At 35.3% G+C, this 13427-nt stretch overlaps 1 protein-coding gene across 1 annotated transcript in view; it reads right to left on the reverse strand.

Annotated features, from left to right (window-relative positions):
- The window catches only part of LOC124594010, a 125087-nt gene that overhangs the window by 90334 nt on the left and 21326 nt on the right, over positions 1 to 13427 (reverse strand). Inside the window, exon 2 of the mRNA XM_047132362.1 lies at positions 6582 to 6639. Within this exon, the coding sequence (XP_046988318.1) occupies positions 6582 to 6639 (58 nt within the window). The remainder of the gene's footprint in view (positions 1 to 6581; positions 6640 to 13427) is intronic.

The following is a 13427-nucleotide window of genomic DNA, read 5'->3' on the forward strand; positions in this document are numbered from 1 at the left end:
TCATTCACAGTGACATAGTAATAAAATATCTAATATAGAAGTTGGACCTACTTCCAAGAGCGGAACAACATCAGTGTTCCACAGCTACAGCTGCTGACCACTCATCACATTTGTGTTTGTTTACATCAGATTTATTCTGATGTTGAATGGAGTATAGTATCATGGAAGTCATTCCCTGATATCTTAATAGATGTCCTATCATCCAGTCTCATCTCCTTGTCACTGTTTTCCACATATTCCTTTCCTCTTCGATTCTGTGCAGATTTGCCTCATTTGTTACCTCATCAGTCCATCTAATTTTCAACATTTCATCTCAGATCCTTGGATTCTCTTCTGTTCCAGTTTTCCCACAGTCCATGTTTCACTACCATACAATGCTGTGCTCCAAACATACATTCTCAGAAATTTCTTTCTCAAATTTTGATGCTAGTAGACTCCATGCTTTGACATGGATTATTTTGCTGCCTAGAAAGCAGAATTCATTAACTTCATCTACTGTGTAACCATCAACCCTGATGTTATGTATCTCGCATTCTCATTTCTGCTACTTCTCACTACTCTTGTCTTTCTTTGATTTACTCTCAATCTATATTCTGTACTCATTAGACTGTCCATTCCATATTAAGCAGATCATGTAATACTCCTTCACCTTCACTCAGGATAGCAATGTCATGAGCAAATTGTATCATTGATATTCGTTCATTTTGAATTTTAATTCCACTCCTGAACCTTTGTTTTATTTCCATCATTGCTTCTTTGATGTACAGATTGAACAATAGGGGTGAAAGACTACATCCCTGTCTTACACCATTTTTAATATGAGCACTTCATTCTTGATCCTCCACTCTTGGCTCTTGTGCATGTCACCCATCTCTCCCTATAGCTTACCCCTATTTTTCTCGGAATGAACATTTTGCACCATTTTACTTAGTCAAACACTTCTTCCAGGTTGACAAATCCTATGAACTTGTCTTCATTTTTATTAAGTCTTGCTACCATTATCAACCTCTAAGTCCGAGTTGCCTCTATGGTGCCTTTACCTATTTTAAAGTCAAACTGATTGTCATCTAACACAGCCTCAATTTTCTTTTCTGTTCTTCTGTATTCTTGTCAGAAACTTGGATGAATGAGCTGTTAAGCTGATTGTGCAATAATTCTTGCACTTGTCGTCTTTTGCGGTCTTTGGAATAGTGTGGGTGATATTTTTCCAAAAGTCAGATGGTATGTCACCGGATCCATATGTTCTACACACCAACATGAAACAGAAATTCTGATGGAATGTTATCTATCCCTTCTGCAATAATTGATCTTAAGTCCTCCAAAGGTCTCTTAAATTCTGATTCTAATACTGGATCCCCTATCTCTTCTAAATCTACTCCTGTTTCTCCTTCTGTGACATCAGCCAAATCTTCCCTCGCATAGTGGCCTTCATTGTACTCTTTCCACCTATCTGCTCTCTCCACTGCATCTAACAGTGGAATTCCCATTGCACTCTAAATGTTACCACCCTTGCTTTTAATTTCACCAAATGTTGTTTTGACTTTAGTATATGCTGAATCAATTCTTCCGACATTCATTTCTTTTTAGATTTCTTCACATTTTTCATGCAGCCATTTCATCTTAGCTTCCCTGCAGTTCCTATTTATTTCATTCCTCAGCGACTTGTATTTCTGTATTCCTGAATTTCTCTGAATATTTTTGTACTTCCTTCATCGATCAACTTAAGTATCTGTTACCAATGATTTCTTCACAGTTATCTTCTTTGTACCTATGTTTTTCTTTCCAACTTCTGTGAAGGGCCTCTTTAGAGATGTCCATTCCTCTTCAACTGTACTGCCTACTAAACTATTCCTTATTGCTGTATCTATAGGCTTAGAGAACTTCAAGCGTATGGTTATAATGTCAAGTTTAACACATATATTTCAGAACGACACAACACATATAAGTCACAGAGTAAGTTAACAAGCAAGACATGTGTAAACGTTAGCATTTGAATGAGCACTGATTCCCAGTCTAGCGGCCGCTGCTCGGCTGGCTGCTTAGGTGGCGCAGCTGCTGCATGGCTGGCAGACAGCGCCGCACGTAGAGGACGCGCGTAATTGCGCGGCGGCGCTTTGAATGATTGGCGAGTCACAACACATAACTCATCATTCCTTAGTACTTCCATATCCCACTTCTTTGCATATTGATCCTTCCTGACTAATGTATTAAATGTCAGCCTACTCTTCATTACTACCACATTGTGAACTGAGTATATCTGCTCCTGGGTATGCCTTACAATCTTCCCATATCACCTGCCCTTTTCCAAGTATAACTCCTCCTCTTTTGATTCTTCAACAGAGTATTCACTATTAGTAACTGAAATTTGTTACAGAACTCAATTAGTCTTTCTCCTCTCTTACTCCTTGTCCCAAGTCCATATTCTCCTGTAACCTTCTCTTCTACTCCTTCCCCTGTAACTGCATTCCAGTCCCCCATGATGATTAAATTTTCATCTCCCTGTACATACTGTATTACCCTTTCAATATCCTCATATACTTCCTCTATCTCTTCATCTTCAGCTTGTGATGTCAGCATGTGTGCCTGAACTATTGTTGTCAGTGCTGGTTTGCTGTCGGTTCTGATAAGAACAACCCTATCACTGAACTGTTAACAATAACACACACTCTGCCCTACCTTCCCATTCATAATGAATCCTACTCCTGTTATACTGTTCTTTGTTGCTGTTGATATTACCCTATGCTCATCTGACCAGAAATCCTTGTCTTCTTTCCATTTCACTTCACTGACCCTACTATATCTAGACTGTGCCTTTGCATTTCCCTTTCCAGATTTTCTAGCTTGCCTACCATATTCAAGTTTGGAATCTTTTGCCAATGGAGAGATCATCATGACACTTTTCCAATTACAGGGCACATGTCCTGTAAATGTATATATGCCTTTAATGCAGTGGTTTCCATTGCCTTCTGCATTCTCACACCATTAATCATTGCTGATTCTTCCGCCTTTGGGGGCAGTTTTCCACCCCAAGGACAAGAGAGTGCCCTCCACCTGTTCCTCTGTCCTCTTTGACAAAACCTTTGACAGAATAAGAGTGATTTTTTATGCCGGAAGTCTTTGGCTGCCAATGCTGATTATTAATCAAAATTTAAGCAGTGGTGGGTTTTTAACCAGTGACCAAGGATGTTTTGATTACTAATCAAAGACACTAGCCCTATACCACGACCACATTAAATACATTTAAAGAAAAGTTGAAACACTTCTTGCCTGACCACTGCTTCTATTCTGTCTCTGAATTTCTGGAACATTATAATAAGTAAATCTGTTTACCAAATATTGACAATTACATAATTCTCTCTTACATCTAGCCTGTCATTACAGTAGAAACACTATGAAATGTGGTGAATTATGCATAAACGTTAAGGAGGAGATTACGTATAAAATTAGAAATGACATTATGGCATTAAGTGAGTATAAACACTTAGAAATATCAGCTTTAGAGATAAAAAACCTAGATGTATTCCAAAGACTAACAAGTGTTATATATTTATCATGCTCCCAGTGGTGACATGGTCACATTCACTACAAAGTTAACCCAAGCAGTATATATGGTCTCCCACCCCAAAGACAAAATCATCATTTGTGGAGATCTAAACATTAATATGATGAACTCAGATATGTTGTGCAACAGTTTTCTGAACATTATGTACACCTCTGGTATATCAACATTAATTAACACTGCCACTAGGATAACCAGATATTCAGCATCAAGTATTGACCATATGCTAACAGACAAAGAGAAATATAGGTGTGACATTGTCATAGATGACCTTGGCATCTCTGACCATTCCAGTCAGTTATTAAAATTAAACATAGAATTAGATAATAACACTAAAATACACAAATACAGTAGAGTTTTCTCTAACATAAAAAGAGCTCTGTTTGCCTCACTAATTAACAGTGAAACATGGGAGGAAGTGTACAGAGAAACTACTATAAAGGAGAAGTTTTCAAAGTTAATGTCAATATTTAAAGTCAGATTTGAAGAAGTGTTTCCTAAAGTTCTAAGAATCACTAAAACATGCAACAATAATAGCTGGGTAACCAATGGGATAAGGAAATCCTCTGAAACCCTCAAGCACCTTAGCTCAATGAGAAACTACCGCAACGATTCAGTATTTCATAACTATTATCATACATACAGAAAGATCTATAGAAAAGTATTGTTAGCGGCTTAAAGGTACCAAAATGACAAATTTATAGAAAAAGCTAATAATAAAATCAAAGCAGCATGGAAAATCACAAAACTGGAAACTAATAAGAAAAAATTAAAGCCGATAAACATGCAGTTTCAACAGAATGTTACCAAAATAAATGACCCCAGAAAACTAGCAAACTTTGCCAATCAGTATTTCAGCAACATAACAATCAAACTACAACAGAAGTTCAACATAACAAAGCATTTACAAATGCTGAACAAAATACCAAACACAATGATGCCACAATCAATCACTGCAGAAGAAGTATGCAATGTTGTGAGTAACCTAAAATATAAAAATTCAGCAGGTATAGATGAAGTACCTTTGCTTACTGAAGGACTGCATAGACAACATCAAAGACCTTTTAGTGCACATCATCAATGGACCCTTCTCCACAGGTTGCTCCCAGACATAATAAAACATGCAAAAATCCTACCTATATATAAAAAAGGTAACCCAGAAATCATAGAAAATTACAGACCAATCTCATTACTGTCATCCTTTTCAAAAGTTACAGAGATCTTAATGAAAAACAGGCTTCTGGACTACTTAAAGTTTTATCTTCTGAGTAAAGAGCAATTTGGTTTCTGGTCTGGCAAAAGCACAAATTCAGCTGTAGCTGGTTTCTCAAATGTTATCCTCGAAGCACTAGACAAAGGAGACCACATAACAGGGATCTTCCTTGATTTGACCAAGGCGGTTGACACAGTAGATGACACATTTTTGCTAAACAAACTAAATGCACTAGGAGTAAGAGGAGTAACAAACATGTGGTTTCATTCATACCTGCAAAACAGGGTCCAACAGGTGGAGATCAGTCAAACTATCTCCAATCATACCTTTTCAGACCTAAAGTGTCAAACATGGTGAATCAGTACTGTTTTCTGATGACAGTAACATCTTAATCAAAGCTGAGTCACCAAGTGTACTCAATGGAAAAGCTGAGGAAACACTTACGCATGTATGCCAGTGGATAGAGGTTAATAAATTAACCCTAAATGTAAAAAAACTGTATTAGTTACCACTTAACTAGAAAACTGAATGGTACAAAGCTACAAGTTAATGACGAGCACATAGAATGTGTACCATCAACAAAATTTTTAGGCATGCTTGTCGACTCTCAGCTAAATTGGACAGAGCACACTGTGGTACTTGGAAAGCGAACAGCTTCAGCACTTAGGATAATAAATTCAGTGTGTAGTAGCTTGTGTACTAGAATTGCATATTTGGTTTATGTCCACTCTGTAATTTGTTATAGCATATCCTTCTGAGGATCAACAGAGCAGAACAGACAAACAATATTTAAGTTTCGAAAAAGGGCCGTACGAATCATAACGAAAAGTAGCAATAGATCCCATTGCATGGAGCTATTCTTCAAGTCTTGGGGGTATATTGACAGTTCCATGTGAATACATTTTGAAGACAGTAATATACATAAAAAAACACATTGGCCAGTTCCCAATAAACAGTTCTATACATGCACATGAAACCAGACACAAACAACACTTACACACCTATAGGAAAAACAAATCAAAAACTCAAAATACCATGTTATATAATGGTATTAAATTGTACAACAATCTTCCACAACGGATCAAAGACATAAGCAAAATAGATAACTTCAGGAAATCGCTATTAAAAATATCTCTTGGAAAAGTGTTTTTATACTGTCAAGGATTACTTGGAATGATGTAAATATATAGTTATACATAAAAATTATCAACTGAATTATTAAGTGGTTTAACAATGTATCTTTATGTTACAATATTCATGAATTCTGATTGTGATAATTATAAATTTGTGTACCTATAATATATACTTATGTTGACAACATCCATACAATCCTGATTGTCTACAGTTGGATAAATAAATAAATTTCTATTTACATTGAGTGTGTTGATCATGTTGTCTCACTTAATAACTATTTTAATTATAAAAAATTTTTGTTACTCCTGAATTACCCTATATCATATGTACAAACAATGCAATATGTCACTTTATGTTATAATGGACCTTGATTGTGCTGACCATGTAGTTTCACTTAATAACTACTGTAATTATAAATGTGTTAACACCTGACTTGCCATGTACAAACAGTTATTGTGTACTTTGATGGTGTTGTTTATGTAGTCTCACTCAATAACTTTTGTAATTATATATTACTTATGTTACCCCTGCCCTGCACTATATATTACATGAACATTCAATGTACTAAAACGATATACGAGACCAAATAAAATAAATAAAACTGATTTAAAAGTGTCCACAGATTATAATTATAAAATGAAGTATAGTACTGATGAATGAAGTACTGAGACATACCAGTTGGTTTGGAGGACAGGCCCGTTTGATACATGGGCAATTTGGTCCCACGGGGCAGCTGAAAATAATCACACCATTATCTTTTATATAGTTACATTACTATCAAAACACCATTTAGAAACAGTACAAGTTGTATTATAAAGTTGGCTGCACATTTTACATTGTGGATCAGTTTAAAATGACTAGTTATAATTGCAGGCAAGCAGTATGCAGGAATATATACTGTCTTATCAGTTGACTAAGGTACTGCAGTTTGTAATAGACACTGCAATGTTCAAGTGCACTGAAAAATTAAAGTTTTTACAACAGTAACACAAGTGTTTGGTTGGTTGATTTTCGTGTGCTCAACTTTGAGATTGTTGGCACCCACAAAAATTTCTTGTGGACCAGTGATTCAAAGCATATAAGAGCTTTCTTTCAAATATATTAAAACAATTACAGTCTTGAGATAAAATAGGTCTCTTCAATCTTTAGATAATTATTTTTATGTTCTTCATTTTGTATTTAATCAAAACATACCAATTATTACACTCTCATAGGGTAACACTTCTTTCCACCACCCTCCAATCAACCTATGGCTGTGTTGTTGACCTGGCAGATAACAGCTTGTCAAATGGTTCAAATGGCTCTGAGGACTATGGGACTTAACATCTGAGGTCATCAGCCCCTAGAACTTAGAACTATTTAAAACTAACTAACCTGAGGACATCACACACAGCCATGCCCGAGGCAGGATTCGAACCTGCGACCGTAGCAGTCGCACGGTTCCAGACTGAAGCGCCTAGAACCCCTTGGCCACACTGGCCAGCTAACAACTTGTCACTGGTCACTTACAGTGACTCAGTTTCCCACAGCCACATCTCCTAAACTGCAGTACTATAGTATGTAGGTGTGAGGGCACAGGGAGATATGATATTTGAACCACATGTCTGTCTAGCTGCTGCATGTCCCAGTTCATTTCCCCTGATGCCTTTGTGAGCAGGTATTCACTAAAATGGCGCCATCTTCCTCAGTGCTTGCAAAAAAAAGGGTGTGTCCTGGATGTTTATCACTTATGTTACCACTGGGCTCAGCTTCTGAATGGCTTGTAAAGAACTTAGTGAATGATGATTTGTCCACTCCTGTGCCCTGTAAATTGCATGATGTTCGACATCAAACAGTATATGTTCATTTGTCAGATGTCTTCTGGGGGCACAGTTGAGGAAAATGTTGAAGCAGCTAACTACAACCCCCGCTCCCCCCCCCCCCCCCCCCCCCCTCCCTCAATGGTTTTCATGGGAATTAGCCCATATTCCAGGACACTGCAGTACAGCTACTCAGTTTTAGTGAAATTAATAAGAAATAGTAAAAAGCTGCAGTGGAATACTGCAGTAGCAGAATTGGTCTGGTAGTCACAGTGTGGTGATATGTGAATCAGGAAAACATGTATAAGGTGTGTTCAAGTAAAATGACTGTATATTTTTATGAAAAAATATTTATTTATTCATCAATATTCATGTTGTCCCCTTCAAAGCAATCCCCCTCAAATGCAATATACTTGTGCCAATGCTTCTTCCAATCCTCGAAACACTTCTGATAAGCACTTGTTGGTACGGCCTTGAGTACTTCCAACAATGCAGTTTTTATTTCCTCAATCATTGAAAATCTTCATCCTTTCATAGGTCTCTTCAGTTTTGTGAACAGGAAAAAGTTGCATGGGGTCAAATCTGGTGAATATGGTGGCTGAGGCATGATTGTCATGTTGTTTTTCACCAGTGTACATACATTGAGAAAACTTTGGAAAAGGAATTTAAGTTCAGGAAGAAGAAGTAAAAGTTTTGAGGTTTGCCATTGACATTATAATTCTGTTAGAGATGCCAAAGGACTTGGAAAAGTAGTTGCATGGAATGTATAGTGTCTTGAAACGAGATTATAAGATGAACATCAACAAAAGTAAAACAAGGACAATGAAATGTAGCCAAATAAATCACATAATGCTGCTGAAATTAGATTAGCAAATGAGGCACTTGTCCAAATGGATGTATGCTTGAGTAGTAATGCAGATGTAAAGACTCTTGCACAGGATAGGCTAGTGTGGAGAGCTGCCTCAAAACAGTCTTCAAATTCAAGGCCACAACAACATGTAGCAAAAGTTACAGTTACGACAATGGCAAATACTATCCACAGCATTTCCTACATGGAAAAAGTTGTAAATAGTGCTCACACTAAAATCTGTATGTCATGTCACCATGACACTATCAACACTTGTCCATTCTAATTGCTTAATCTGATAACAGGCATCCATTTGTTACAGAATTTTAGAACATATTGTGAGCTCAAAGATAATGGGGGAACTCAAACAAAATGACATCATCTGTGCCAACCAGTGTGGATTCTGAACACATTTGCCATGGAAAATACAATTCGCACTTTTCTCAGATAACATTCTCAAAGCAACAGATCATGGCAGGCAAGTTAGACACTGCATTTCTTGACTACTGAAAAACATTTGATTCAGTCTGCTAATGAAAGTTTGTACCATATGGGGTAGATGCCAATTAAACAAATTTTTGACTGGATTGAGCATTTATGGGTATGGAGGATACAGCCTAGTTTCTTCGATGAAGAGGTATTGATAGATGGGGTAGCTTCAGGCATGCTGAGGAAAATGCAGATAATATTAACAATAACCTCAGACTTTTTGCAGATGATCCAGTTTTCTGTAATAAAGAACTGTATCACAAAGGTTACAAAAATTTTGAAGTCAATCTTCAGAAGATTGTAATGTAATGCAAGAACTGGCAACTTTCATTAAAGTTCAGAAATGTAAAATTGTGAACTGCTTAAAATACAGAAACATAGTATTTAGACAACTCCACCAGTAAGTCACAATTGGAATCACTCAACCATTACAAATACCTGGATCACTCAACTATTAAAAATACCTGGATGTCAAATCTTGCGAGGATATGACATGGAATGATTACATGGAGTCAGTCATAAGTAAAACATGAGGTAGACTTCAGTTCATGGGTAGGTTTCTGAGAAAATACAGTATTAAGTCTATAAAGAAAATCACTTGTAAAACTTTCGTATGACCCATCCTAAAATATTACTCAAGTGTATGGGACCCACACCAAACATGAATAATAACTAGTGATGTTGAATGCTTACAAATGAGAGCAAAATGAATGACAATTTTTTTGTTTGACCCATGACAGAGTGTAAATAAAGTTCTGAAAAACTTGAACTAGCAGGTGCTCAACAGCAGATGCCAAGTATCCCCAAAAGCCTTCTTACAAAGTTTAAAGAATCAGTATTAAGTGAGAAATGTAAAATAATGCAACCACTGTCTATGTATCGCTCCCATAAGGGTAATGAAAACAATCATAGACTCACTACAGAATGCACAGACACATTTCAGCATTTCTTCCCACCCACTATTCACAGATGGAATTCGATTAGGGTATAGTACACAGTATAGTGGGAAGTACCTTTTTATATGCATTTCTGAGAGATTTGCACAGTATGGATGTTGCTAGAAAATTTCACTTCATTTTAATCAGCTGATAAAAAAGTTGTTCATTTGATTCTTTGGTGTTTCTTTGTTCTGCAGGGATCTTTCAGATGAGGATATTTTTTAATAAAGTATAAAATATTACAAAGTTTAAAACATATTTCAGATCCAATTTAAATTCTTTCATGAAAACTAACCTTTATGCCATTTAATTACTGCAGCACATACTGAATACAGGCTAGTTTATGTTTTTATTGAGAAGAAAACATTAAAACACATAATTAGAGCACACAGTTGAATTACATGTAAGCTTTAATACCGGTAATGATAGAGTGAATATATTTGTGCAAAACTAGTAACTAAGCTGCTGTAACATCAGTTTATAAACAATTTATTTATTTGATTTTTGCAGTATTTCAAATATTAACAATATCAATTTTAATGTTGTATTATGATCACTCCTATGATCCTTTTGTCTATGAGAAATAAGATTGCTTGGAAGTTAAACATTTCCTTTAGAAAGTATTACTACTATTTATACCTGCTGATTGGTTACTGATGGAAACTCTGCTCATAGAAACTAATATTTGATCAGTGTAATGTCTTTTATAATCTAACATCCTCATAACACTCAAATCTGATGATTGCTCTCTTTTACGTTATCCATAATGTATTTGTAGATGGTGTTACTGAAATGCTTGTAGAAAATTTAGAGAACAAATTTTTTAACTAATTGCCATTATAAAATTTTGTAATGTTTTTAATTTTATAGTTAATCTGAGTTAGTAACAGAAGAAATTTTTAAAGAGCTTACATTGCTATTTAGTAAATTGTATAGAAGAATGATTTTTTAACTATGATGATATAGCATCATACAAAATATTACTTCTGTGAGGGCAATTCCATAACATGTTCTCCAAAACACCTTGGAGATTCTTGGAAAAAATCAACTTAAAAAATTAAATGCTCTGTTAAAGATTAAAAATTATTTAAATCTCATTTGATATATCTAAGTGAAAAATTAAATCAGATTCTTTTTGATTGAAGAACACCTATTTTCAAACAAAAACTTAGCAACTGATACGTGATTACTGAAAAGGAGTGAAGCTATAGTACCTCATATTTTTCTTAAATATATTGCATAAAATTGTATGAAGATTAGGACATTAAAACTATAACTGACTCTATCACTTGCACCAGATGGTATTTTGGGACTGGCACTATTAGCCTATACACCAGATGCTTCTAGACTTAAATGGTGAATAACCTGGTGATGTGTAGGTGTAAATTATAGTTGTAAGCTACTCCTTAATGGTCAGGAAAGATGCAGAGTTCTTCCTCAACATTATCAAGACTTATGGAATAACATACACTTTTAAGACAATAAGCTTGCTTAACAGGCCAGAAGACTGCCAGTAATATATTGATTAGCAAATGGTATAACTAGAATCTTTAAAAGCTGATACAAATTAATAAACATAAGCTGCATCTGTATGCTACATTCTGGATAGTGTTAAAAATATTATTTCCTATATTTTATTACTTCTGCTTCAAAAAGGGTACTTTGATATATGCTCTATTTATAATACACCTTACTGTGTCTGTTATGTAATCAATGAGCAATTAATACTTACCACAACATCTTTTTGATTTTATTAAAAACTAAACCTAATTCAAGAAGTTACCCGAAAACAATTGCCTGCCTCTCAGGCAAAGAACACACATTATTAATTGCTCTGAGAAAACAGGTTTGTTCGACTGTTAAATACATGGAATCTTCCATACACATGAGATGTGGTGTACGTGATACACAGAGGATGATAAGATACTTCCAGTCACTCTTTACACACCATTTAGGTAGAAATGAAAAAAAAAAAAAAAAAAAAAAAAAATACTGAGCTGAACTTTCTCTGCAAACACATATTTTTGATGTTACTTGCAAATCAAATGATTAACCAATCGTATTATTTTTTTTATTCCAAACAAATACAAAATTTTAACATGGGTAGAAGCAGATGTCACTGTGCATTTATATTTTCTTTACTGTATCTTGAGAAATATTCTCATTATCATTTAGTCTTCAAGGATATTATACAAGATTTCAAATCTTACTACTTCCAATATATTGCTCTGACAGTTGTTTTTCAGTTTTAGATATTTTCACCATTGTATGCACTCAGTTTTTGTAAATTCCATTGTGAAAACAGGGATTCAAGCCTAAGAAACATGAGAGTACATGCTGGAACAATTTAGATTCTGTGTGTGAAACACTTTTAATATTTGAACATATTAATTTATAAATGCTATCCTCTGATTTTAGCATTTTTACCATTATGAGTGAGATTAAATAAATGTCACACTCCACTGACAAAAAATATATGCGTTGAATGCTCTTCCATTCACCTTCCCCAAAACATTTTCTACATGGTTGTGCCAATTTAAGTTTTTTGTAATGGTAATCCCTAGGTATTTAGTTGATTTTACAGCCAATAAATCAATATTTTTTACCATGTAACTGAAATTTAATGGATTCTTTTTAGTATTCATGTGTAGGGCCTCAATTTTTTTATTGTTCAAGGTCAATTGTCAGTTTTGGTTCATATTGCTCTTATGATGACTTTCCTAGAAGGTGAACAGTATCTGCTAGTAGTATAAGAGAGCTGTTCACATTGTCTCCCAAATCATTTATATAGATTAGAAACTGGGGAGGGCCTATAACATATCCTTGGGGAATGCCAGATATCGCTTCTGTTTCACTTTATGACTGTCAGGTACTATGAACTGTTTCCTTCCTAACAAGAGATCACAAATACAGCCAAACAATTGAGACAATAATCTAGGGGAATGCAATTTCATTAGAAGCTGCTTGTGACAGATGGTGTCATAAGTCCTCTGGAAATCTAGAAATATGGAACCAACCTGAAATTCCCTGTCACTAGCACTCAAACTTCATGTGAATGAAGTACCAGTTGTGCTTCACAAGAATTATATTTTGTGAATCCCTGCCGGCTGTGTGTCACTAGATCTTTTCTTTGAGGTATTTCATAATGTTTGAACATAGTATATATTATAAAATATTACTGCAAGCTGATGTCAGTGATATGGGTTTAGAATGCAGTGGATAGCTTCTATTTCCCTCTCATGTAGTCAGTGGTGTGACCTGTCCAACTTTCTAGTTCTTAAGTATGCTCTTTTGCCAAGTAAGTGATTGTACATCATTATTAAACATGGAGCTATTTCATAAGTATATTCTGAAATGAACATAACTGGTGTACATTCTGGACTGGAAGACTCCCCTTTATTAAGTGAGTTAGTTGTTTTGTTACACTGAGGATATCTACTTCTAAGTT

The sequence above is a fragment of the Schistocerca americana genome, chromosome 2 (genome assembly GCF_021461395.2).
Source record: "Schistocerca americana isolate TAMUIC-IGC-003095 chromosome 2, iqSchAmer2.1, whole genome shotgun sequence".
Lineage (NCBI taxonomy): Eukaryota > Metazoa > Arthropoda > Insecta > Orthoptera > Acrididae > Schistocerca > Schistocerca americana.